We start from the raw sequence: 27115 nt of genomic DNA, 5'->3' as shown, positions 1-27115 counted from the left end.
AGTAAAACCAGATGCTTTCCTGGAGTCAGTCTATATTTAATGGTACCTCAAGAATTTTAATTAATGAGGGAGACAAAAGGAACCGATGCGACTCTTCAATGGAGAAAGGAAAAAAAAACAATGCAGGTGACCAAGAAGTGATCAAAGCTTGGATACAGAATACTGGTTCTTATCATGTTTATTTATACTCACAGCTGGGGCAGCAGCCATTCCCAAAGCACAGCAGCTGGAATGCTGCTCAGGCTCAGCTGTGGCTCCAGACTCCCCTCTGGAATAGCATAAATAAACCACACGTCGTGGGCAGTCAGATACATGATACTTTCATTCATTAAGGATGATGACCTGCTACAATTTCCATTTCATGTCACAAGGCTTATCCCTAATTTATGAAAATAAAGCATATATGTTTTGTACATTTTTATATATATATATGTATAAATATATATATAAAAAATACACACTGCCAGGCAACTTAACACACACACACACACACACACACACACACACACACACAGATGGATATTGTACACAGCCACCCAGGAGCAACAAGTCTGATATCAATATTCTACTTTGTGTACACACACCCTACGTCTAGGAAGTAAGAAAATCCCTTTTATGGCAATTCTGCAGGCAGAAAAATCAGTACAAAATACTTTGTTGTACAAAACTGCAATTTTTTTTACATGATCACCCAACACGGTAACACACCCCTCAGTAATGCACTACATCCCTACAAGGAAAAAGAATAATCAAATCTTTATACAACTGTAAAAAAAAAAAAAAAAGTAAGCTGCTCTGCAACCTTCCTTTGCTAAAAGTTAGACATTACCCCATCCTAGCAGCAGATTAATAAATAAGGATTAAATAGTCTATTATACAAAGCCATACCCAATGGCAGATTTAAAACCAAAAAGCTTTGCAGATACTTTCACTTCCTACACAAATCTTTGTTTTATTAAGACTCAGTATAAAACAGGGGGCAACAGCCAGCACTAGATCTGTATCTACAGAATAAAAGGAAAATCCAAAGGGAGGGGAATATTTAAGAGTTTATGGCACCTTTACTGCAGAACACGTTTCAAGGCTCCGTTTCCCTAGAACTAACGAGTAAAGGGCTCTTTATCTCAGCTTTTATTAAGCAAACTCCATATAACCAACCACACAGTGGCAAGAGACAGAACCAGCTGTTCCCAGCTGCAAAAATGGATTGATTCCCACCCTCAAAACCAACACAATTCCGGTGCCAAGACAAGAAAGGGCAAGTCCCGGTTTCCTGGCGCTCCTGGGTCCCAGCGTGGCCAATTCCCCCTCTGCTGTTTGCTGGGTGAGTGCTGCTCAGTAACTGTTCTCATGTCCAGCCAGGATGTACAGGTTGCTGTGAGCTGTGGGGTTTTCTGTGGGCCTGCTCTCCAGCACAACCACTCTGCAACCAAACACAAACGGGATCCACAGTAAGGGGCAAAAAAAACAGCTCTTGGTGTAACTCCTGAAGAGGAAACTCAGGGGTTACTACAGGATGGAGAGAGAGGTTCTCCCAATTTTCTTGGGTGTGTTTCATTCTTTAAGTCTGCTGGTTAAAGAATTCCCTCATTTTCCAGCATCACTTCTGATAAAACACTGCAGGACAAGATACAGCGGAATGGTTGGAAATGGATTTTGGAGGTCACTTGCAAGCCAATCCATTCTGTAATTCCATGATCCCATTACCTGCAGCCCAAATGTTTATCCCTCCTACATCTTCTGATAAGCAACCTCAAGAATTCTCCTCCCTCCTAAATATTTATTACCCCATGAGTTCATAGGGATCACTCAACCCCATCTCTGCCTTTGTCCTGCTGGATCATGTTCCTGTGGGCCACTCTGGAAAATTATTCTCTCCCTGTCTTGGCACACTGACCATTGCTGGACCTTGACCACCAGCTGGTGTGACTGGGCCTTTGACCTCCCCTCTCCCTCCCAAATGCTGAGCATTTCTCTGCACCAGTTCCTGTTGTTTTTAGGATTAAACTTGTCTCTGCTTTTTGTTTTCCTCAAAGACTTTTCAAATGAAGTCTCTGAACAGCCTCTGTCTCTGATCCTCACCTCTGAACCTGAGCAGTTCTAGAATGATCCAAGGGAAAAAGGTGATTCCACATCTCACAGGAATGGCAGGAAAAACTCCTGCTCCATTTGTACACAGATGGAAAATACAAACCAAAGGTTTGGCAGTTCCAAGGCCAGATGAAGGAGCAGAGGGTCAGGGATTTGAGAGCAGTAGGTGTTCAAGGCTCTGAGCCTCCTGCTCTAGTGGAACAAGCTGAGCTTTAGGGTCCCTTCCAACCCAAACCAGTCTGGGATCCTGTGGCTGGAAGTGATTTCTGGACTCATCCCTGTCTATTCCTTCATTTATCCCTCTGGCTGGCTGAGAACACCCGAGTGAACATGTCCAACCTGGAACCTGGGACAGCTTCTGCTCAGGCTGCAAACCTGGGGACAGCTGCACCTCTTGGATGTTATGGATAAAGTGTGCATTTGGATCACTGTGATTAAAACCTGAGTGAGTTACCAGTTTATTCTGCTATTTCCAGACCAGCCAAGATTGTTTTCAGCTGACTGCTGCTAAGGTAATTCCCAGCTCACCAGGACAATCCAAAGCTTTTCCAGAAGTGCACTGGGCACCCCGATAGCCAAGAGCATCTCTCTCCCTGACACTTGGTGCCCACAGACAGAGCTGTGCTGGGCTGGAAGCCAGGCCCAGCTGGGAACTAGGAAAGCTGGTTTAAATAAAACAAAAGGTTTCTGTTTCTGCAGGGAGATTACCTGTCTGAGCCCAGCAGGCGGAAAACCCTGGTTTCATCAGATATCTCCTGGGTCACCTGCAGAAAAATGCAGATATTCAGATCCATTTCAGCAGCAAAAGGAAATTTATTGGCCTGAGCTGGAAGGAAAGGAAGGTTCAAATGCAATTTAATGCAAAGTACAGAACTGAAATGGATAAATTGAAGCATTGTGGAATCTGAGCATTCTCACTTGGGAAGCAGAGAAGCCAAAGGATCCAGTGGTAAGTAAGAACAGGAGGAATTAAACTGGAGAGGCTGGAGATCACTTACTTCATCTGACTTGAAGCTCTTGCCCTGCATCCCATGTTTCCAGAAGGCCAGCACGCTGTCCTGAAGGCACACTGCAAAGGAGGGACACAATCACACCCCATTCCCTGGGTCCTTGTTTTCCCAATGCCTCTGGAGCCCTCAGGAAGTGTAAAAACAAACCCTGCCAACCAAAGCACTGTGGGCTGCTGGAAATGACACATCACCTGAATTATTAGAGTTACTTCAAAACAGATGAATGATGGAAAATGGGAGTTTTCCATTCAGGGACAGAGCCAGTTCTGAGTGATTTAATTCTGTGATGTTGAGAGTTTATTACAGCAGAAATTCTTGTTTGACAGCTACAATTCAAGTTTTAAAAAAACCTCCTGTCCTAGTCTAAAGACAGCAGCTTGAGAACTAGATTCAAATATTATTACCTTGACTATTAAAAAATGGATGTGTTATTACCTGAAATAAAATCTTAACTTCTAGAAGGCTAACACAGATTTATGTATTACTAAACCACCTTTTCCTGCCCAGATTTTGTTCTCATTGCTATAGAAATGGCCAGAAACCAGTCATGCTTTCAAGAGTGAGTTCTTAAACCCCTGAGAGACACCAGAGCAGCAAATCACTCACCCACTGACTCGATGCAGAAATCAAAGCTCAGCTCAGAAGCCAATTTCTTGCTTGACTTCAATTTCCCTTGTAAATTCACTATTTTCACAAATTCTTAAGAGAAAAAGAAAAATCATCATTAAAACCCACTGCTGAAAAGGATTTAAGTGTAGAATACAAATCTAATCTTTCAGGCACAAAGGAATACCCAAACTTAATATCTACAGCATTTGCCTAAAATGAACCAAGAGCATCTTACTATGAAAATAAATACAGGAAACTTTGTACCACTTGGGGTGGTGTTAGACTGACAGAGTGGTGCACACATGAAGAGGGAAAGAGGGATTACAAAAGCCAGAATGAAATCCCACTTATCCAAACTATCTTTTCAGAACTATTACAACACAGGAGAAAAAAATAAACAAACAAACAAAAAAAACACCCCAAAAATACACACACAAAAAACAACAACAAAAAACCCACCACCACCAAAACCCAAAAAAAAAAAAAAAAGGAACTCGTGGTGAAGTTCCAATCAACAACTGTGGCAACCCAAGTGTTGCACGAGGTGCAGTTGAGTTATCCAAGAGAGTTTTGTGTTACTCACTGTCCAGGCAGACCAGGACAGTGTCTCTCTCCAGCTGTGTCACATGAATGGCATCCAACTGCTGATTGCCTGGGGAAAAAAATCAGATTATTTTATATTTTCTATCACATCAAGAGACTCTGCCCTCCCCCCTCAAGCTCTTTTCACTCTGCTCTTTTTAGTCTGTTTTTTTTTTTTTTTTGTTACTCTGATTTTTAAAGGCTCTAAGATCCCAGAATGTTCTGGGAGAAGCACAAACCTCTCTGTTCAAAGCAGGTATTTAATAGGAAAACACAAGTTTTACTGGATAAAACACATTTTATGCTCTGGCTCAGCACAGCTTCCTCCACAGAGAGGCACCACAATAAACAAAAGGACTTTTAATTCCTAAAATCCCATGCTTTTCCCATAAATGCACATCTGGAAAAATTACTGTGATGATAATAAACTAGCTTCATAGATGTTTTTCCCTAGTTTTTACCAACGAAGTTGTTCCTACAGCTCCTAAAAAGCAACATTTAAAGGTAAAAATGTACATCCAACAAAGGCAAAGCAAAACAGCTGCAAAATATCAACCAGGTCTTAAAAATAACCTAAGTCTTTGCTTTTTAAGAGCCAACTGAAGATAACAACCCTCCCCCAGGGGCTGGAGGATGGACAAGAATCCCATTTCTGGGAGTTTTTATGCAGGAAAGGAGGGGAAAGAGCAAGATCCCAGGAAGCAGCACAGAACCACAAAAGGAGAACCCAACCAGCAGGGTCTCACTGAGGTTTAAGGAAATTCAGGAAATAAAAGGTGTTTTGTAAGGTCACTTTGTACTGATGTGGGCAGGTCAGCACAACAGAGAATCCGGGAATCACAGAACAGCTGGGATGGGAAATGACCTTAAATCCCATCTCATCCCACCCATTGCAGGGACACCTCCCACTGTCCCAGGTGCTCCAACCCCAATGTCCAACCTGGCCTTGGGCACTGCCAGGGATCCAGGGGCAGCCACAGCTGCTCTGGGAATTCCAGCCCAGCCAGGAATTCCCAATTCCCAATATCCCACCCATCCCTGCCCTCTGTCCATGTGAAGCCATTCCCTGTGTCCTGTCCCTCCATCCTTTGTCCCAAGTCCCTCTCCATGTGGGATCAGCTTCCATCTGCTCCATGCAGAGAAGCTGCCAAGCCCTAAAGGGTTTCCAAACAACTCCAAGGAAGGAACATCCAACATTCCCAGACATCAAAGCAGCTGGAGGAGGGACCAAGGGCCTCACCTGCCCCGATCTCTGTGAACCACGAGGACGCAGAGTTCAGGTTGATTGTCTCAAACTGCACCACCTGGTTTGGCTCTGTGCCCTTGGAGATGGCCACACACACCATGGGATACTCCTGCTCTGGGATCACCAGCATCTCAAACACGTTCAGAGGGCTGGGCAGGGGGAAATCAAAGTGCTGGGAAAGCAAAAAATCATCGTGAATTCGCTTTTACCTTGAAATGATTCTGCAACAACATGCACGAAGTATAAATAAATGGAATTTTCACTGCTTTTGAAGCTGGGCAGAGCTGGATCATGGTTTCTTATTGCCAGTGCTGGGCTTGATCCAGCTCTTAAATGACTTTTATATTACTTAAATTACTTCAGTCACAAGATTTTCTGAGTCAAAATGTGTCCAGCCAGATTTTCAAGTGCTCACAACCCACAAATGGCACCAGCCCGGGGTGAACTTTCCATCACAAACTCTGGAAAGGTTATTTCAACAACTGCATAATTATTCAACTCAACTAAAAGCAAATGCTTACCTTTATTAACATGAATTTCTGCATTGGCTCATACCACTGGAGCAGAACAATTCCAGACTGCAATGCACCACACAGGTACTTGTGGCCTGTGTATGGATTTCGTACTACGTAAAATAAAATAAAATAAAACCAGAAAACATTAATTTGAAAGCCCTGCAAGTTCAATGCTTGCCTGAAAAAAACCCAACCCCACAGCTATCTCTACAAATGAGTTAAGAAACACCATTATAAAATCATATCATGGCATGATTAGGTTTTGAAGGGACCTTAAAGCCCCTCTTGTTCCATCAGTTTCCCACTTCTTGCCTTCTAGCTTCCCATTCCACCATCCACAGTGATTAATATTTGTGCCACATTCCAGATAAATTCAATTACATCTTTAATTAATAACCAGTTGCATTCCTGAGGTCACAGTACAGAGGCTGAGTGAGCAGAAAAGCTACAGTGCCTCTCCCTGGGGCTGTGGGAGCTCAGGGTCAGGCTGGGATAAATTTATTGGAATAAATTCCCAGGCAGGGAAGGTGGGAAGCTCCTGGGGAGCTCTGACAGCTCATGAAATACATGAGACAGGGTTTGGGGGTGGCTTTTTAAGCTCAGCTGGACACAGCAGCAGCCTGATTTCAGGAATTATTTGTAAATGTGGCTGTTGTAGGCACTTTAGATGAGCTGAACAGGATCTCCAAGTGTGCAGCTTTATATTCATTTTTAGGGGTGGAAAGGTAAAATCTGGAGATGTACCTTGGGGATGTGGGTTAATGCTGGGCTGGGGGAATGGATGGATGATCTCAGAGGGCTTTTCCAGCTTTGACAATTCCAGGATTCTGATTGCACACAGTTTGGAAAGGACAAACATTCTGTGGGCAGCCCAAGCTCCAGAAAAATCCACAACTTCCTAAGCTTTAACCCCTTCTGTGCCCTTCAAACTGCACTTATGGCTCTGCCCTCCCCAGGCTGCTAGAATTTTTATTCCTACTGATCCTTTCTTGGTGGAAAATACTCACGTTTTTCTCACTACAAATTGGAACTGGGTCACACTTTGAGCCAAAGTGACAAAGCAGAAAGGTTGTTTGTGGATGTGCCCTGAGTCTGGGAAGGATTTAATCCCAATATCCCATCTAACCCTGCCCTCTAGCAATAGGAAATCATTCCCTCTTGTCCTGGCACTCCATCCCTTGTAAAAAGTTTCTCTCCATCTTTCCTGTAGCTCCTTCAGGCACTGAAATGCCCCAGTTAGATCACTCTGGAACATCTCCAGGCTGAACTACCCCAACTCCCTCAGCCTTTTTTCTGAACAAAGAACTCTTAAGTTTATTAAAAATAAATGAGTTTCAGACTTGCTATGTCCATGGACAAAAGGCAGGGGAATAAATGGTAAAGCTCTATTTGTCTGCTCACCTATACAGCATTTGTGGCATCCTTTTGTGTCAGGGATCTTGGTTGTTAAGGCAAATTTCCTGGAATAATAATCATCAAAAAATGCATCAGCAACAGAACTCAGGGCCCTTCATGCACCAACACAATTTACGGCTATTTTCACTTATTAATAATTGTCTATAAGTGAAACAATTGTACCTTGGTAATATTTTGTCAGGAAATCTGTGGGTTTGAATATGAGCAGCTAATCCTGTCTTTTTGGCTTGTTCAAACAAAGCTATTAAATTATGGGAGTAGAGCTGGAATGTTTTCCCTGTAAGAGAGAAAGGCACAGTTGGCATCTCAGCCACTCCTCCAGCACAGAACTGCAATGTTCAGGAAAAACCAAGAATGGAAAAATTACCTTCTACAAACAGGTGTCAGGTAGGTCAAGTCCAAATATGAATAAAAAGAAAACAAGATTAAAATAATAATGAATATAGAAAAGATCTGAGCTCATTTCATTACACTTAGTTGTATGCAAACATTTTTAAAAGGCTGTAATTATAAAACAGCAATAAATTCTATTAGGATATTTCCTTATCTATAAACCAAGACAAGTGTTACATAAATGCTGCATGTTTAAAGGCACAGTCCCACCATCAGCCTCCATGGCACAGTGCCTCATTCCTGTCTGGAATGTTCTATTCCAGGAAAACTCATTGCCCAGGAATCAGGAAATCCAAGCAGCAAAACTGCTGCATCAGCAGTACTTGAAAACCACCTCGTTCTCCTTCAAAGGGACACAGGTTTTGTTTTAGGATCACAGAATCCCAGGGTGGTCTGGGTTGGAAGGGACATTAAATCCCATCCATTCCACCCCTGCCATGGCAGGGGCACCTCCCACTGTCCCAGGTTGATCCAACCCCAATGTCCAACCTGGCCTTGGGCACTGCCAGGGATATCCAGGGGCAGCCACAGCTGCTCTGGGAATTCTATTCCAGGGCTTCCCCAACCTCCCAGCCAGGAATTCCCAATTCCCAATATCCCACCCATCCCTGCCCTCTGTCCATGTGAAGCCATTCCCTGTGTCCTGTCCCTCCATCCCTTGTCCCCAGTCCCTGTCCAGATCTCCTTCAGGCCCTGCAAGGGGCTCTGAGCTCTCCCTGGAGCCTTCTCCTCTCCAGACTGACCAAAGACATTGCATTCAATCATGACTTTAAATGTTCCTGTTTGTTTGTAACTTTTTATTTATAACTGTAATAATTTCCCCTCTATTTCCACTCACCTGACAGGGACATTAAGGTGTTGTTGATAACATACAGCCAGGTGCACTTTCGAGGAAATAACTGGAAAAAAAGAGAAAATCATTCCATTAATAGAAACACAAAGGAATTTTAAACTGTGATTTTCATTGCCTGTTCCACCTCCACTCCTGCAGGGATTCACACTGGAGAAAATCCCATCTTCCTGTTTATTCCCTGTTTTGGACCCTTACTCAGCACTGCACAGACAGACCATGGAATATTGGAACAAATGTCCAAGGCCAGGCTGGATGGGCTTGGAGCACCCTGGAATACTGGAAGGTATTCCTGCCCAGGGCAGGGGTGGAACTGGATGGGATTTTAGTTCCCTTCCATCCCAAATCATTCCATGATTCTAGAACACTTTGTCCTGTGTGCCACTCCCATGTGCAAAGTAAGAAAGTAGGTGTGGGATAAAGTGTAGAAAGAAAAGATCCAACTGGCTGGACACAAACTCTTGAGTATCTCCCAGCAATTTTCTGTTTAATGGAATAGCTTTGGGTTTATTCAGTGTTTCTACTGAAAAACTACCAATGGAATAAAACTATCCTCCTGGAACTGGGAGATACTAACCTTGGACAGACAGGAAGCACTCTGGAAGATGCAACCAGAATTAGGAGTTGGAGAAACAGTTCAGAATGTGCATTTGGAAGGGAGAAATCATCAAGTGGATAAAAGGAAATGTGGGAACAAGTGTGAGAGAAGCCTGTGGGGTTTGAGGTGGTCACATCTATCTCTACCAGCTGGGAATGCTCTCATGGAAAAGGAAACTTTATATGAAGTGCACTGAATGCTCTCCCTACCCACCACTGGCATAGACAACCTTTCACTGGGACATAAAGCATGTGGAAAAGCCCTGAGAAGACTGCTAGATGAAATAATTTAGGAGAAATGAGATTCCAGTAACATCCTGACTCTGAAACACCAGATCTAAGTCCACGATTGCATGAAATGGCTTTGGAAAGGGTTACAGAGACCAGGAAAAACTTCTTGGGGATAAGAACAGCAGCTGAATTAAAAATGACTGAGGGCTTTGCATCCAAGGAGCTGCAATGTGCCATCTAGTGGGGATGGAATGGAGGGAGAAAGGGCAGGGAATTGTTCTCCAAGGAGATGGAAGATCTGAGAGCAGTGTTACACGAGCAGCAACTAAAAATACAGGTAGGTCAGGGAACTGATTTTCAGGAAATAATTTTCAGGTTTTCATTACTGGCTTTGATGGGAATCATTTAAGCCCCAGAGCCTGGTATCCACCTTCTCCCTCCAGTGCCAAACTTCATTGCTCCATAATATTCCCAGATCTGTTGTGTGTGTTCAACCCACAAGAACTCACCTGTTCCATGGTTGCTTCATGAAGTTCATTCAAATTCAGAGTGTAGATCCCTTCTTCTGTGCCAAAGATGATGTACTGATCTGAAAAATCAATGGAAAGGGATTACTCCCTCCCACTTTGGGAGGTTTCAAATGCAAACCTAAAATAACTTCACAAGTTATTTTCTTTCCCAAGCTCATCACCAAACCTAATATAACTTTACCTTTAGTATCTGGATGTATCCATGAAGTTGCACAATTAATCTTCAAGGGACAACCATCAAAGACTTTGGAGAAACAGGCTCCCATCTGAAAGACACCAAAACTGAAACCTGAAACGAATTTAAGAGTGTGAAGAGTTGGTTTCCTGGCCACTCACACTCAGCTGAACAGACACAGCCTTTCACTGCTTTGAATTTGAATTCATGGATGTTCAAAAAAGCAAAGAGGGCTCAAAATGGTATCAACAACTTCAGGTAGCTACTGGTTAAGAACAATAAACCCTGGAGGGATTTAAAATCCATGTGGATGTGGCACTTGGGGACATGGCTCAGTGGTGACCCTGGCAGTGCTGGGGGAATGTGATCTTTTCCAATCAAAATTATTCTATATTATATGAATATTGACTACTATTTAGTGAATATAAAAACCATGAATACTGAATTCTTATAAAATGGCACATGAAGGGGAAAACAGGCAAAACCCTCTCATCACTACAACTTTTTCCCACTTCTCTTCCTAAGCAGGGGCTGCCCCTGGAGTTCACAACTTCACATCCAGACTGAACAGTGACAGGAAGGTTTTAAAAAATGGAAACAAATATTGTGGATTTAGCACTGGAAAAGCAACTGGCTATGAGATGCACAAAATCCCCCCCAAATGATTTATTCCAGCATAAACCTTCCACACCAGAGAGAGGTTTCCATAATTCCCAGTGCACGTGGATTTCTTACCAGCACCTTCGGAGTCGGAGGCAAACCATTGATTGCTGGTTTCTGTGGGAAGAAAGAAAGATCATAAAACCTCTCCTGTGCACTGATCAGCTCGAGGACATGACAGTGACATCTGCCCCACAGTCCCAACACTCACAGGGAAATCTCTCTTCTCCTTTTTCCGTGGCAGTTGAGGGATTTGTCCAGGTCCTTCTGCGTTCTCCTCGATGTGTTTCAGCATCCCATTCCCATTGCCTGAAAAGGAGCCCAGACATGGTTTGCAGCTTATTTGACACAGTGAAATAGAAAATGCTCTTCTCCCCTCTGCTGAGCTGGAGTGGAGGAGTGAGCTCTGACATTCCATAGCCACATCTCAGGGAGCTGAACCCTTCCCAGCACAGTGTCCACGCCGAGCTGCACGCTTCCTGTTATCCAAACAGTCCCTGGGACAAATCCCACTGAGAATAAAGCTGTGGCAAGGTCTTCCCCACACATTCACTGTTCTTCTGCTGTGGTAAGGTCCTCCCCACACATTCATTGTTTTGTTTTTCTCCTGTTCCTGCAGGGGACACAGTAATGAGACTGACTGGCTCAGTGTCCTTGTTTCGGGAAGAACATTCCCACCATGGGGCAATGGCTCTAATAAGAACCACACATGGAAAAAGGAAAATTTCACCTCGTGATCATCTTGTTTTAAAATATTATCTACTGGGAACAGCTGGCTCTGGAAGCAATTCCTTTTCCAAGTGCCAGGCAGCTTTAGGACAGGTAAGGCATTTACCCAGGTCGCTGTATCTGGCTGTGAGCAATCCAGGGCTGCTGATGCTGCTGGTCATTCCCATGGGGCAGGAATCTGCCTGGGACCCACAAACTGGAATGCTCTGTCTCCTGTGGGCTGCTGGGGCTCTGCTCTGGGAGTCTGGGAAGTGTTTTATTGTCTGACATCTGTTGTCATCCGGGAGGTTTTCCTCGGGGTAACTGTTCATCCTTGGCTGCAGGGAACCAAAGAGGGAAATGGTTATTTGGGAAATGGGAGGAATTGGGAATGGCACCTGGAAAGAATAAACCTCAGACAAGCTGAATTTAAGTCAGACAGCTGCTACATAAAAATGTACCAGCTTTTGAAATGTGTGTGTGATTTTGGGCACCACAATGTAAGAAAGATAAAAAGCTCCCTGGTGAGCAGGGACAGGACCTGAGGAAAGGGCTGGGGCTATGCCAGGGGAGGTTTAGGTTGGATTTCAGGAAAGGTTCTTCCCCCAGAGGGTGCTGGGCACTGCCCAGGCTCTCCCCAGGGAATGGTGACATTCCCAAAGGTGCCAGAGCTCCAGGAGTGTTTGGAACACGCTCCCAGGGTGGGATTGTTGGGGTGTCTGTGCAGGGCCAGGAGCTGCACTGGATGACCCCTGTGGGTCCCTTCCAGCTCGGGAGATCCGTGGTTCTATGAAAATAAAACATCTGACAGCAGAATAATTTCAGAGGTTCCTCTCTGATGGAGTATCACAGGCAGAATGCAGAACAAGAGGCCATCCCAGTCTGGCTAAACCCCTTAAATCCCACTTTTCTCACCTTGGGGGGCAGCGGGGGTGGCCCAGCTCGCTTCAGTGTCGATCTGCAATGAAAAGGGCAGCAGCTGTCTGAGTTATACCAAACCCAAAACTCCTTGAGCACTGGAAATAAGATGAACCAGAGGCACAGAAAAGCAGAGCAGAGCTTTGCACAGACAGGGTTAAAGTAGAAATGGCAGAGGAAAGGGGAAGCTCATTAATCTCATTAGAAGTGCTGGTTTTTCATAAACTCCTGTTCTTTTACAAATACCAATGTTATAGAGCAATCTGTGGGGAAGGATATTTGAAGTTTGTAAATCAATATACATTCAGGGACTGGATCTCAGGTTGCAGGGGCTTTTCTAGAAAAGGGCCTGGAGTAACAGGAAAAGGGGGAATGGTTTTAAGCTGGAAAAGGGTAGATTTAGGTGAGATATTGGGAAGAAAATCTTCCCTGTGAGGGTGGGGAAACCCTGGCACAGAGAAGCTGTGGCTGCCCCTGGATTCCTGGAAGTGTCCAAGGCCAGGCTGGACAGGGTTTGGAGCAGCCTGGGACAGTGGAAGGTGTCCATGGCCATAGCAGGGGGATAGAACAAGATTATTTTTCATGTCCCTTCCAAGCAGACCATTCTGGGATTCTGTGATCCCAGTGTGCAGCCTTGCTTTTGGATCAGACAAACATTTGGACACCTGAGCTGGGCAGGATCATCCTGTCACAACCAGGCCTCGCTCGTGGCCAATGGATTCATCAACATAAAACCTGCTTTTATGTATTAGACACTTCCACAGGGGCTGTAAGATAGCTCAGGAAGGAGAGCAGGGGAGAAAGCAGAGCTCTGGGATTTCTCCTGAGGATCAGGGAAGGAGCCAAGTGCATGTTAGCCCTGGGAGAGCAGCCAGCCCTGGCTCAGTGAGTGGCAAAGCCTCCTGCAGCATTTTGAGGGAAGAGGTTTTGGGGCAAAGCAACTGTACAGGAAGGAGATCCACTCACTCTTCAACATCTTCACTCCCATCTCCAAATTTTGTGAGCAGTCCCCTAAGGCAGAATGTTTGTAAAATTAAGAGCTCAGCTCTGAGGTCGACACGTGCAACTCAACCTATCCCTGATGTCACTGAGTTTCACAACAAGCATCTCCCAGCCCTTCCCAAAACAAATAATTCTCTGCACTAAGCCCTTTTTGTAAGGTCCTTTCCTTCTCCTTACCACCTAAAAATCACTGGATGTCTCTTCCACACCATCAGCTTTCATTTCCCTACCTGGCATTTCAAATATTGTTGAAATGTCTAACAACAGTACAATGCAAAAAGAGAAAAAAAATAACAGAGGAAGTTACTGGGAGACAAAAGAGAAAAGCCTTTAAAGGGAAGTTTCCTTATTTATACATATAGACAAAAGACCCAGATTGTTTCCCACTACAATGGGAATTTTTGTTTCAAAGCTACTCCAGGGATAATAACAAAACAAAACAAAACAAAACAAAACAAAACAACAAAAAAAAAAAAAAAAAAAAAAAAATTTGTGACTAGAGGATCAAAGCAGCACTGAAAATATAACCTTCAAGAAGAAAAACCTTGATAAAATTTTGCAAAATGGCAATTTTCAAGCTGTGTCTTTAAAGGGCAATGACCAGGAAAACCCAGCCAAATTTGGATTAATATGAAATATCCCTGCAAGTCACTTCTGAGGGAAAGCAGCAGACAGCTGCCAACAGGAACTATTGAAAATTTTAAAGGAGAAAAATCCTTTCTTTTTGAAAGGTTCTTGTTGCCCAGAGCAGCTGTGGCTGCCCCTGGATCCCTGGAAGTGTCCAAGGCCAGGTTGGACACTGGGGTTTGGAACAACCTGGGATAGTGGAAGGTGTCCCTGCCCATGGCAAGGGGTGCAATTGGATGGGCTTAAAGGTCCCTCCCAACCTAAAACTTTCTGGGATTCTATGAGAACCATCAATAAAAAACACCTCCATAATGCAGGACTTTTATACAGAAGTAATTTTAAAATGCTGCAGTGAGAAAACCAAGGAATCAGATCCACATTCTGGTATTCCCTTTTCCAGCCAAAGAATTCCTTTGAATAAAAGATATCCCTCAGCATCCACTCTGATAAAAGCCAAAGGGCATGAAAAGCAAGGACCCCCCAGCACACATCCTCTCTGGACATGCCAGGGATTACTCAGAACTGCTGGGGAAGAGGAGTTATGCATTTCCTGTTTATCTTTCCAACTGGAAGTGGTTTCCAAGTGAGCAGCACGGATCCACCATCCAGGACTGCTGTCCCTGCCCTCCTTCCAAACCAATCTGTACCTATTGATTGATTTATAGCCCTGGGAATGTTTGCTGCAGCTTTAGCACAGCCTGCTACAGACAAAGCCACAGGAACAGGATCAAATCCCTGAGTCCTTCTGCCAGGAGGAGCTTCCCTCTCTTCCTTCCCTGCTTCTGAACCCCACAGATTCCAGCTGTCTGCAGAAAATCCAGCACTCCCTGCAAGGCTTCAATCCACAGCTCAGCAGGGTCACACAGATAAACCCAGGGCACAGGGAGGGGAGGAAATAGGGCAGGGAAAGCCAGAACCCCCCAGAGTTCAGACCCAGAGCTCCCCAAATCCCTGGAGTACAACTAGGCTGGGAGCAGGAAAACCAGGATGCTTAAAAAGGCTCAAATCCTGGCAATCTCCAGCAGCCTTCCAGGGGGCTGCAATGTCAGCTGACAGCTTATGCAAGACTTTTATGTGCAGAAAAAAAAAAAAAAAAAAAAGCCAGAGAAATTCACTGTCTGCTGCTGAGTTCCAAATAAAGATGGGAAACAGGCTCTTTGAGCTGAGCAATGATTTCAGCCCAGATATCATCCTTCCCTACATCTGAAACTCCAAACTCCTGACTGCAAATCCAGGGATTGCCTTTAAAGGCGGAATCCACTTTTTAGCAGCGAAAGGAAGATACACACCTAAAAAAAATCCGGTCCTAACTTGAAGAGAGTGGTGCTCCTGTACTTCAGGCCTGCTTTATCCCAGGGGAACCAGCTATAAACACATCTCTCCCTCCAACATTCCACCCCAGAACACTGCATGGCTGAGTTATAAATGACACCCACAGCAGGAGGAGTGGCGCAGTGTTACTGAGCTTGGTAAAACTCAGCATTAGAACTGGTTTCTCCTTCCCTTTCTGGAGTTCAGGGCTGTGCACAGGCCTTGTCACAGGATGTCACAACCACAGCCACGGCTCAGAAGAGAAGTGTGAGGCCAGAGCAGGATCCTGAACTCAGCTCTGCTGGAGGAAATTCACTATGGCTGTGTTATGTCACTGTCCTGGTCATGTATTCACACATCACTTCCTACCTATGAACTTCAAACAAGCTACTGGTGGTGGTTAAAAGAGATTAAAAGTCACTCTCCAAGAGAATTGACCAAGCACCTGCAGAAGGAGGGCTGCACACTGGGTAACATCTCTTTAATTTATCAATATTAAAGTGGATCGGGGCTTATGGTTGGATTTTTTAAACATAACTTATTTTTCTTTCAGTTTCATAATAAGCCACAGAAATTAAAGCTGGTTTCATCTGTACTTACTTGTTGCTTCCATCAACAAAAGGATTCCAATGTGAAGCAAAGTCACTGCCAGCTGCCACAACCTGAAGATGCAGAAATTGTCATTTTATTTCCCCCCAGCCAAACTAAAGTATCTTAAAGCACCTTATCCAGCACAAACAAAGAGGCCTGAGGGATTCCCCAGCCCTGCAGAACAACCCACAAGCAGTAAAATCGAATTCCAAAGAGAAATAATGTCTTACAACCTATAAAACAATTATTGATAACCTGTTTTCTTCTTTAGGTTAAAAGCAGCACCTGGAAATGATGTAATGCCCAGATCAAGCAGCAATAAGAACAGGAAAACAAATATTTATGGTGAAAAATCCAGTAAGGGTCACTTAGGGAACTTTAAAAACATCTTTCCAGCAAGCTGCTAAAGGTTGAATCACAAAACATTGAAGCTACTGTGATTTCAATAAATAAATAAACCTCAAAATTGTCCTTACCATCTCATCCCGAGCTTCTGTTTCTTTCCGTAGAGGGGGCTCAAACTGCAGCTTATCAACTACAAAGTATCATAATTTCATAATTAACACACACAGTCTTGCACTGGGATCCTTTCAGTGCTCACTGCAGTGAAATACAGGTAGGAACAAATCTAAATATCGTGTACACAGCTCTGGATTTGCCTCTCAAATGAGCAGCACTTCACTATCAGCCTCATTGTCTGAGTGCTTGAATTTGCAAATAGCCACAAGAAAGGCCAAAAGCAAATACCAAATCATAAAAACGTAATTATTTAACCACTTGTCACTTTGAAATGCATGTGAAAGAGCAGAGAGGCTCTTCAAGAGCAAATTTCCCAGTGTGTGATGCAATTGGTGCACAGGAGCTGCCAGTGTTGGTGCTACCAAAGGCTTTTGATCAAACCTGCAGATAAAGCTATTTCTACCCTCAGCATTTCAGCTTAGATCCATCTGAGGAGTTTATTTACAGGAATGTTAAAATAGTAATAGCAATAGTAATCATAATAACAACATCATAGCTATAATAATATCAGTTATAATATAATTATATTAAATATATTTATATTTATATAAATATATAATAGTCGTATTAACATATATTTCCTTAATATTTGCATTTTAACATTATATTTTTATTAATACACATATTATATTATATTATATTATATTATATTATATTATATTATATTATATTATATTACATTACATTACATTACATTACATTATATTATATTATATTACATTACATTACATTATATTATATTATTGTGGTGGTTTGCAAAGGTTTTTTGAAATCTTTACCTGCTGAGACTTGGGCAGTTTCCCTTGTACTTGACAAGGACCCATCAGTGCTGGATTTTTAAGACTGACACATTGTTACAGCAATGAGAAAGTTTATGTGTCTTTGTGAAACACACATGTAAAAACAAAAAACCCCGGGAAAGCTTTCTTTAATTTTAATTTCAAATTAGCAAACCAAAACCACTACAATTATATAAATATAAAACATTTATATTAAACATATCGAATTATTATTACTATTATTAGTAGTAGTACTAGCAGTAGTAGTAGTAGTAGTACATGCTGCTCCTCCAGGGTTTGCTTCCCAAATTTTTGTCCCACTTTTGGGTCACCACAAGCAAATCCCCCCCCTCAAAAAAAGGGTGAGTAGAGCAGGAACTCACAGTTGATCTCTGATGCTGTTCTCTCTGCACGGATGTTCCTGTTGGTGGAGCGGATGGTGTGGCGGATAACGGAGTGAGGCTGCAGGGGAGGGAGGAGAGGTGAGGGAAGAGCATCCAGCAACAACCAAACCAACAACCAAACCAACAGCCAAAACAACAGCCAAACCAACAGCCAAAACAACCAAACCAACAACCAAACCAACAACCAAACCAACAACCAAAACAACCAAACCAGCAACCAAACCAACAACCAAACCAACAACCAAACCAACAACCAAACCAACGGCCAAAACAATAACCAAAACAACAACCAAAACAACCAAACCAGCAACCAAACCAACAATCAAACCAACAGCCAAAACAACCAAACCAACAGTCAAAACAGCAACCAAAGTAACAATCAAGCAATCAAACCATCAACCGAACCATCAATCAAAATAACAACCAAACTAAGAGCCAAAACAACCAAACCAACAATCAAAACAACAACCAAACCAACAACCAACCCATCAACCAAACCATCAACCAAAATAACAACCAATCCAGCAACCAACAACTGAAACAACAACCAAACCAGCAGCCAAAGTAACAACCAAACCATCAACCAAACCAACCAAACCAACAACCACACCAACCAGAACGAGCGCCTAGCAACAAACAAACCAGCAACAACCAAACCAGCAAAACCACAACCAACAACCAAACCAACAACCAAACCGACAACCAAACCAGGAAGAGAGGAGCAGCTGCTGTTTGAGCTTCAATCTCACATTCCCAAAGCAAAGCAGGGTAATTAAACTGCCAGTTTTAACAAAAAGCAGAGAATAAAAGTTGTTCTCACCTCAAAATCGTCATCATCAACCTCCCCATAGTGGGTGTGGTTCTCAGGGTTGTTGACTTTGTCCAACAGCTCAACTGCTAAAGACCTGGAGAGACCAGGCTGCCCTACAAAGCTGTGCTGTAATCACACACAAAAAAGGAGTTTTAACAGAATTAATAGACAGCTTTCAGTAATACACATTCAATAGTCAATGGATTTTTTTGGTGCTTTCTGGAGGTTCAGTTGTTATTTTAATGATTCCTTAATGCTGGACCTTCTCCTAACAGAAATATGGAAACACCACGCTCTGGGCTACTTGCAAATTAAACTCCAATCAAACAAATAATTACATTTGAACTTCATTTTTTACATCAGTAGTTCAGGGCTTGGGAAAGCAGAAATACATCAAGAGCTGCTGGAATTTTGAGGAGTCAATAAAGTCCAACTTCGACACAGCTCCAAGGCCGAGGCACCACTTGTAGGTAGGTTGAGAACATGAAGCCAATTTCTGTAATTGGCCAAAAATTGCATAAAACTCTGTAAAAAAACTGAACAAAATCCACTTGCTAACAGCTGATCAATATGTTCTTCTTTCAGATTTCACCACCTGAGTAATAAGATTAAAGAAAATTTGTTTCCCTTTGGTTTCCTACTGATCTGTTCCTCATTTTGAAACAAAAGATCCCATCCTGAGGTCACCAAGTGTCCCAAATCACTTACAGAGAGAAGTCTGTCTGCTGTCGGTCTCTTCTTTGGATTTTTTGTAAGTGCTATTTTGACAAAATTATGGAATGTTGCTGACCTTAAAGAAAAGGAGGGTTTATGTTGAATTTTTCAAGGTATTATTGATTTTAAGACAGTTGCTAAGCAGATTACAAGAGGGTGTGATAAAGTAGAATATTGTGCAGGCATCTCACCTCCAGTTTGAATAATTACATTTCCAAGTTAACAAAATAGAGGGGAAAAAATCCCATTTGATTCATGGAACTTGCATGGAAAACATTTTTGGTACAGAAAATAAATCAGGAATGGCATCTGGAATTTCTCACAAGGTAAATAAACAGAAAAGGATTAAACCATTACCTGTCCCAATGACAGGGGCAAGTGCCCCATGACAGGAATTAAGGAAGGATAAAGATTTGTCTTCTAGAACATACTAAGAGCACCAAAGAAGGGTCTCTTAATAACAAATATTTTTTCCCTTTATCTATAAAATCATAGAATGGTTTAGGTTGGAAGGGACCTTAAGGATCACATAATTCCAATAAAATATGGATCAAAGGAAAGAGCTCCACCTACCATTTTGCTTTTTCCTTTAGCTTTGGTGGTTGAAAATTACTTTTTGACATTAAAAACAAAGCCCTAAAGGGAAAGAAAGAATAATGATATAATGTGGTAAAAAAAAAATCAATTTCATTCTAAAATCTAAATTAACACTTTATGGTGAGAATCATACTGGTGAAACTGGATTGGAGTTTGCACTGGGTTAAAGGAGAGATACAGTGAATCTGTTGATTTTATCTTTAAATGAAATATTTTTAGTCTCATGGTCCTGTTAAGTATTAGGGTATGGCTTCTCTAGTTTCTTATCACCAGTAAATCTGTCCCTGTTCTTCAGCAGATTCTTGATTCTGGAATCCCAGAGTGGTTTGGGTTGGAAGAGACCTTAAATCCCATCTCATTCCAACCCTCTGCCACGGGCAGAGACACCTTCCACTAGGCCAGGTGCCATCAGAAATGTAACCACTTCATGATTTTGCTTATAATTTCCATTCCAAACACAAGATTTTAGCAGATTGCTGCCTTGAAGACAGACATGAAAACAGCCATTCATTGGAGGATTCTTGCTGTGAGTTTCTCCTTCCGAGCTCCAGAGAAGCTTCGAGTGAATCCTGACAATTCCTGCTCAGTGAATCCCCAATTCCTGGGATTCAGGAAGGTTCTGGAGCCCCCAGGGCACAAACCTCATGGGGTGGAGGTCGAACATGGGTGGCTGCAGCTCTGCCAGCTCGATGGCAGTGATGCCCACGGCCCAGATGTCACACAGCTGGTTGTACCCCCCGTTCTTCTCCACCGCCGCCACCTCGGGGGCCATCCTGCAAAAACAACACTTCCCTTCAGTTCCTCAAGGACAATTACAAAAGTGGGCAAAAAACAAAAATAGAATTAAATGAAATGTGTAATTATTGGATGTCTGTGACATCCGTGTTTTTCTTCCTGAGGAAGAAAGAAGAGGGAGGGAACAAACAGGAGAAAAATCAAAAATACAAATATTTCTGTGTCTAATGGAGCAATTTAGGGTTTGATGTTCAGACTGGGTTTTGATCATTACAGAAATACTTTTAAAGTTTTCATTAACATATACATAAAACATTACACACATTTATGATTATTCATTTTGTTTCAGTATTATTCTACAAAGTATGTTTTTTCATGGGTTTGGTGTTTTTTCCCCCCCCTAAAGCTCTGGAAATATATCAGATCTAAGGACAATTAATGTGAACTTGGTATATTTTACACAGTGGGTAGAATCTTCTGAATTGTCTGAACACCAACTAAGGGACACAAAATAAGTGTGCTGAATACAACATAATAAAAACAAAAAAGGAACACAGCAAAATATGTCATGTTAAAGAGCAAGTTAGGGACACAGAGAACTCAAAAGCTCCTTATGGATCTAAATAAGCTGTTTGCCCAAAAAAAACAGCCCAGGCAGCTTCTCTGCACCCCACTGATACCTAAACCCAGCTAAATTTGCATATTAATCCAGCTCAAAATTTACAAATGATTATTTACATATTAAATGCTGCCTCGTGCAGACATTAATCAGTAGGAATGATTCAAAAGTAGTCTGAAAATCTGGTTTCCTTTCTGCACAGAAATCAGAAAGACACTATTTTAGTCACTAAAAATATAAAGATGAGAAACTAAATAACCACTGGTATCCCCCCAAAAGAGAGAGAATATTCTGCAAAAATAAATTTGGGAGAAAAAAAACCCTGCCTCAAATATCAAGTAGCTTTTGATACAGCAAGAGATCAGCTCCAATCAGTGCTTCCCAGATTTTTACCCTTTGGGCATTTTACTTGGAAGAAAGGGAATTTATGCAATTTCTAGAGACATGTGTGTGTATTTGAGGCTTTCTGGCATAAATACAGGCTCAGCTTTGCAGCACAGCAATCAAAGTGGTTTCTTACCAGTAAGGGGTGCCAATAAAGGATTTCCTCTTTGCAATAGTGGCTGTTATTTTTGCTGCTACCCCAAAGTCAGCTGAAAAATAAAATCAAACCATCAGAGCCTCAGAAGTCACAGTTGAAGAGCCCAATCTTCCTGTGTTATGAAAGAACAATCACGTGTCTCATCCAAATTAAAAATTCATTAAGGGAAACAGTTGCAGATTAATAATAGGAACATTAATGTCTTCACTGACATGACTTCAAATCAAAGGGTTTTCTTTCTACACACAGTTCCTCTCTTGGATCATTTTTCCATCTCACAATACATCAACCAGAATTTGTGGATATTCAATTAAAGAGGAGAAACAGCATCATGCCTTGGAAAAGGCATCTTCTGTGTGTTATTTATGGAAGAAATGTGATGGGGCATCTGTTCTCTGCCCTAGGGGCCAATCATCCCTTGCCCTCAAACTCCCAAACATCAGGTGGTCTTGCAGAGCCAAAAATCATTTAAATCCATTTTACTTTGATTGATTGGTAGTATAAAAACTGGAGGATAACTTGGAAAAAAATCCAACCAGGCAAAAGGCAGGTACCACTGTGTATCCCAAGTTTAATGCAGGGAGTGCAATCTCCTCTCAGGGTCAGGTTTTCCTCCTATCTTTTCCTTCTTTAAAAAGCTGTCAGCATTCCTGGTTCCCCACAGGGGTCTGGAGGTTGAACTAAGGCACAGCTGCCCCGATTCCAGTGGGATGAAAACATCCCATGGCAGCTTTTCCCTGAAGACCTTGGAGTTTTTTTTCTCCTCCACCTTTGTGGAACTGCCCAACACCACCCACAGAGCCAGGATCAGATGCTACTTTTCCACAGGCTGCCAGGCTCTGGAGATGCTCTCCCAAGCAGGGGATCCTCAGAGACTCTGAGGGGACATCTGCCATCCTGGCCAGGGATAAAAATTTATATCCAGGGAATGCCAGCCCACCAAATTCCACGAAAATCTGGGAGGCTTAAAGGTTCAGTGGTTGAATAGTTAAATTATCTATAATTTCTTGATAAAATACAAAACTTCTCATCTCCTACATAGCCTAGCCATGGCTACACACTTTGGCATCACCTTCTATCATCATCTATTGCCCCAAAGAATCATGGAATAATTTAGGTTGGAAAAAAACTTTAAAATATGGAGTCCAGCCATTCCCCACCAGTGCCTCATGTCCCCAAGTGCCACATCCACATGGCTCTTAAATCCATAATACAAAACTCAGGCAACTCACCCAATTTAACATCTCCATGGTCTGTTAGTAGAATGTTTGCACCCTAAAATGAAATAAATGAAATATCTTTATCAGGAATATTTTTCCTGCACTTGGGACTACAAGATGAATTTCTGAAGGTTCCAAGTTTACCTTTATATCTCTGTGCATTTTGCCCTTCATGTGTAAATAAGCAAGACCCTGGAAATAAAAGACACAATTAATTATTCTGCCATTTGTTAACATCCTTTGAAGCCAGTTCCATTTAATAAACTTCATTTTCTCAATGTATTTTATTTGGAAGTGGAGACATTTGAGATTTGCAGATAAAGGATGCTTCATCTTGTATTTCTTTGCTAGCAGCAGTCACAAAATGAAGGAGAATTTTATTTATCTGGTTGCAGTACTCCCCCCTCCCCCCCCCATCATTAAATTTACCACCACAGGGTGGGCAAAATTCAAAAGTTCAAAATTTAAGCAAGTATTTGCACTATATCACACTAGAATTTCTTGGTAATTTTTATTTACAGTATGGAAAATAACAGGTTACCCTGGTTAATTGTTTTTTGCTTGATTCCCAATAGAAGTGCTGGAACTGAACTAATTTTCTGTAACTACTTTATGTACATGGAATAAACACTTTATTGTGCACCTGCAGAAGTACAGTACCTGTAGAGTTTCTCTGCACACATAAGCAATTTGCAACTCTGACAGAGGTCCTGTTACTGAAATAAAAATTCAAAAAATAAGTTTACAATATAGAACACATAAATAACATTGTGAAGCAGCCAAAAAGTGGTTTGCCCATGCCAAAGTTAAAGGCTGGTTTTACATGAACTGTATTGTACGCTGAGCTGAAAAGAGGGGTTTGTTTGTTTGTTTTACAGAAAGGCTTTCTGTAAAAAAAAACCCAAGCAGCACCATCACAGAAGACAATACCCACAGTGAGAAGAAAACCTGTTTTCACAGAATCTCATTATTATTTTATGAGTGATTCTGTAGTACTTTCTATTGTGATGAAACTGAAAAGTGACTTCTGCTAATATTTTAATATTAGAAAATGGAATGTTTCCTATCAGGGGCTATCTAAGGGGCTTGGAATTGTTTTAAAGGATTTGTACTAAGCAGTTGAAAAAATAAAGCAGAAAGAGCTCAGGCATCCAAAAACTCAGTGTTATCATTTAAAGGCAGAGCAAGTCCCCAGCTGCTTTTCCAAGAACTCCAATAAGTTATTCTACAGCATCAACAACTCCAGATGAAACTTCCAGAAGGAAAATAATGCAAGAGTGAGATGGTATTTCACAGGGGTGGGAATAAGAGTAATTCTTCTCCTTTAAAGATCAAATTTTGAGATTTCCCAATGAAAACTGCTTCCCCACCCCATGCACAGTGTCCTTATCCAACTGTTCTGCCATAAAATGTCAAATATTAAATGTCAAATATTATGTCAATATTAAAATGTCAAAATTATAAATATTAAAAATGCTGGTCACCATATCTGGAATGTGCTCTCAAAATCTGTTGACTGTAGCTAAAAAAGACTGTTTATTCCTCTCCAAACCCCCACATCCAGTCCCAACTGCTCCCTGTAGGTTTATTATTTATTTTTCTTCTTTGCAGAAAGCTTCCCAGAGTAAAAAAAAAGTGAAAACAATTGTCCAAGTACCATGGTAAATGTCCTGGAGGGATCCCCCACCACAGTATTCCATGCATATCCACAGCTTCTCACGGCTACCAAAACAAAATTAAAACACAGGCATCAGGAGATGACTGATCTGGATGCAGAACAGAGTTCATCATCATTATTTAAATTATTTTCTATTAGTCTTGATCACTCTCTGTTAAAAACACACATTCTGATACATGACCAGCAGTTACACTGTTATTAATACAAATTTTTGTGCTACTAATATAAATTCTCAATTAAAAAATTCACCAATCAAAACAAAGGTTTTATGCCAAAGTCCCTGGGAAATATTTAAACATTATCAAACATAAGAGGTGGTGCTTTAACTCTACAATGAAACACCTGAGGTTTATCTGCTACCAGCAAAATTACATGAAATACCACACTAAACTCAGTTTTTCAATCTTAAATTGAAATTACCTAATTATATCTTAAAAACTCTTCACGCTCTCCAAAATGGGGAATTAGAAATTCAGCCATTTAATTCCAGCTGAGTCCATTTGGGCTGCATGGATTATTTAAATGCAGCCCTCCAAGAAATCTAAAGATGAAGTCTCATAGAAAAAAGACCAAGCAGGCAAAGTGCAGATTTATATTCCCACAGAGCCAACTGATAAATGGCAGAGTTCCACAGAAATGGAGAATATTCCCTGATTTCCTGTAGAATATTTAATGGAAGCTGCAGTGAGCTTGGTTCTGCCTCTGTTACACCAGAACTGTGAAAAATGTTATTACCAACAGCTCAGATTTTTAACTCCCCAGCCATACTTTCATAGCCCAGACAACTATAATTAAATAAAATATCCAAAGGCAATTCTGCTCTAGAGAAATAATGAGCTGCTTTTATATTAGAACTGATAAATGTGTGAGTAGGACTGGATATGTTGCAAGAGTCTCCAAGGGAAAAAATTCTTTCTGTTCCTAGTGATAAAAATATTCCAGCCTTTTGGCCAGCAGAGAAAACAAAATATTAGTCACTTTTGTTTTTTAAAGCCAATGGGGTTGGCTTTAAGAAAAACCAAAAAAAACCAGGGGCAATTCAATCTCTGGGAGAAGATTTAATGAGGATACAAGGGCTAAACCACACTGGGATTGTTTTAGGAGAGAACCAGCAGGAATGTTGATACAAAAAGAGGGATTTACCTGAGATAACTCCCAAAATAGGCGACTATGTTGCAATGTTTGCATTCTTTAACCATGTATATCTCCTGCTGTATCAGTGAGAAGTCATCTCCTGAAAAACAGGAAGCAGCCAGGGTTACATCAGGAACTGCTGAATGTCCAGAGAGCTCTGGAGGGATGCACAGAATTTGGGAAAACATGCCAAGGGCCTGGGTCCCAGCCAAGCCCTTCCAAGCACGCCAGCCCATCACCCCCAGCTGAATTCCTTCTTCTGTGCTTTTGGGAGGCACAAATATTTCTGAAAAACCAAGAGAGCAGGGCTGGCCTGGTGGCCTGAGAGTGATCCATGAGCTCAGAGGGCTCCGGGAAAGCAGCACAGGGATGCAGGGAGGGATGGGAGAAAATTCAAATAAACTTTACTTCTGAATCTTTATTTCCATCCAGCTGCTCCCAGCCAGCACAAGAGGAGTGTGGATTGCTGGCAGCTAATTCCAGAGCCTGGGAAGAGCTGAGCCCACTATGCACAGGCTGGTTTTTAGGAATATTTCATTCCCAAGGGAGCTGGATGGAGCACACGAGCCTGCACACCCACTCAGCTGAGTCAGAGCTGCCTCCTCAGGAGGGGGGTTTGGGTGATTGTGCACACTGGCACATCCTAAATATCTTTTTTTTTTTTTTTTTTTTGGGGGGGGGGTGAAAAGAATCAGCTGAAAAATCCATTCTGAGCAGAGAATGTTTCTGCCACTTCAACATAAAAGGGTGGTTTTTTATAAATTAAACAAGCAGTCATTTCAGGGATGCAATTTCTGTTTGCATTTATATATAGATAATAAATCCACCTGAGAGAATTTCCAAGCAGAGGATATTCTCCCCAGAATCCTGAATTCAAACCCTGCAGATCTGCTTTTGTATTTTCTATATTAACTTTTTTCATCCTTTGACGGAAGGACAAAGGGGAGTGGCTTTAGGCTGCAGAAAGGGACATTTCGATTGGATATGGGGAAGAAATTCTCAGCTGGGAGGGTGGGCAGGCCCTGGAATGAATTCCCAGAGCAGCTGTGGCTGCCCCTGGATCCCTGGCAGTGCCCAGTTCCAGGTTGGACACTGGGCTTGGAGCAGCCTGGGACAGTGGGAGGTGTCCCTGCCATGGCAGAGGGTGGAATGGGATGAGCTTTAATGTCCCTTGCAAGTCAAATTATTCTGGGATGTTTGCTTTTGTTTAAAGTTTCCCCAGTAAAATTCCCTCCTATATTAAACTCAGGGATGTCCAACCCAGGAAACACAAAGTGCTTTATCCTACTCCCTTTAATTTAG

The 27115-nt window shown here is 42.1% G+C and overlaps 1 protein-coding gene across 1 annotated transcript; it reads right to left on the bottom strand.

Moving 5' to 3' along the window:
* Window positions 1-299: 299 nt before the first annotated feature.
* MAP4K5 (mitogen-activated protein kinase kinase kinase kinase 5) lies at window positions 300-25913 on the bottom strand. Its single transcript, XM_062495829.1, has 30 exons — window positions 25823-25913; window positions 24659-24723; window positions 23662-23717; window positions 23146-23193; window positions 23014-23056; window positions 21761-21833; window positions 20528-20659; window positions 19863-19925; window positions 19284-19365; window positions 18585-18701; window positions 17744-17822; window positions 16539-16597; window positions 16072-16133; window positions 12529-12571; window positions 11780-11951; window positions 11117-11214; window positions 10981-11022; window positions 10252-10336; window positions 10050-10129; window positions 8701-8761; window positions 7837-7839; window positions 7632-7746; window positions 7455-7513; window positions 6060-6163; window positions 5533-5710; window positions 4294-4362; window positions 3708-3800; window positions 3090-3160; window positions 2800-2855; window positions 300-1423 (listed from the first exon to the last, which is right to left on the bottom strand). Exons 1-30 carry the CDS (start codon window positions 25876-25878, stop codon window positions 1336-1338), a joined length of 2352 nt encoding a protein of 783 aa, XP_062351813.1. The 5' UTR covers window positions 25879-25913; the 3' UTR covers window positions 300-1335.
* Between the last annotated feature and the right edge of the window lie 1202 nt (window positions 25914-27115).

This window comes from Cinclus cinclus, chromosome 6, assembly GCF_963662255.1.
Source record: "Cinclus cinclus chromosome 6, bCinCin1.1, whole genome shotgun sequence".
In the NCBI taxonomy this organism is placed as follows: Eukaryota; Metazoa; Chordata; class Aves; order Passeriformes; family Cinclidae; genus Cinclus; species Cinclus cinclus.
The sequence above is the reverse complement of the archived record's forward strand: the minus strand, read 5'-3'. Positions and strand labels throughout refer to the sequence as shown.

Excerpts from the sequence above, each read along its gene's own strand:
- MAP4K5 (XM_062495829.1), bottom strand. The coding sequence starts at position 25,878 with ATGGTTAAAGAATGCAAACATTGCAACATAGTCGCCTATTTTGGGAGT. Across the intron at positions 23,057-23,145 it reads AAATGCACAGAGATATAAAG|GGTGCAAACATTCTACTAAC; the intron begins GTAAACTTGGAA and ends ATTTCATTTTAG. Across the intron at positions 10,337-10,980 it reads CTCCGACTCCGAAGGTGCTG|ATGGGAGCCTGTTTCTCCAA; the intron begins GTAAGAAATCCA and ends GGTGTCTTTCAG.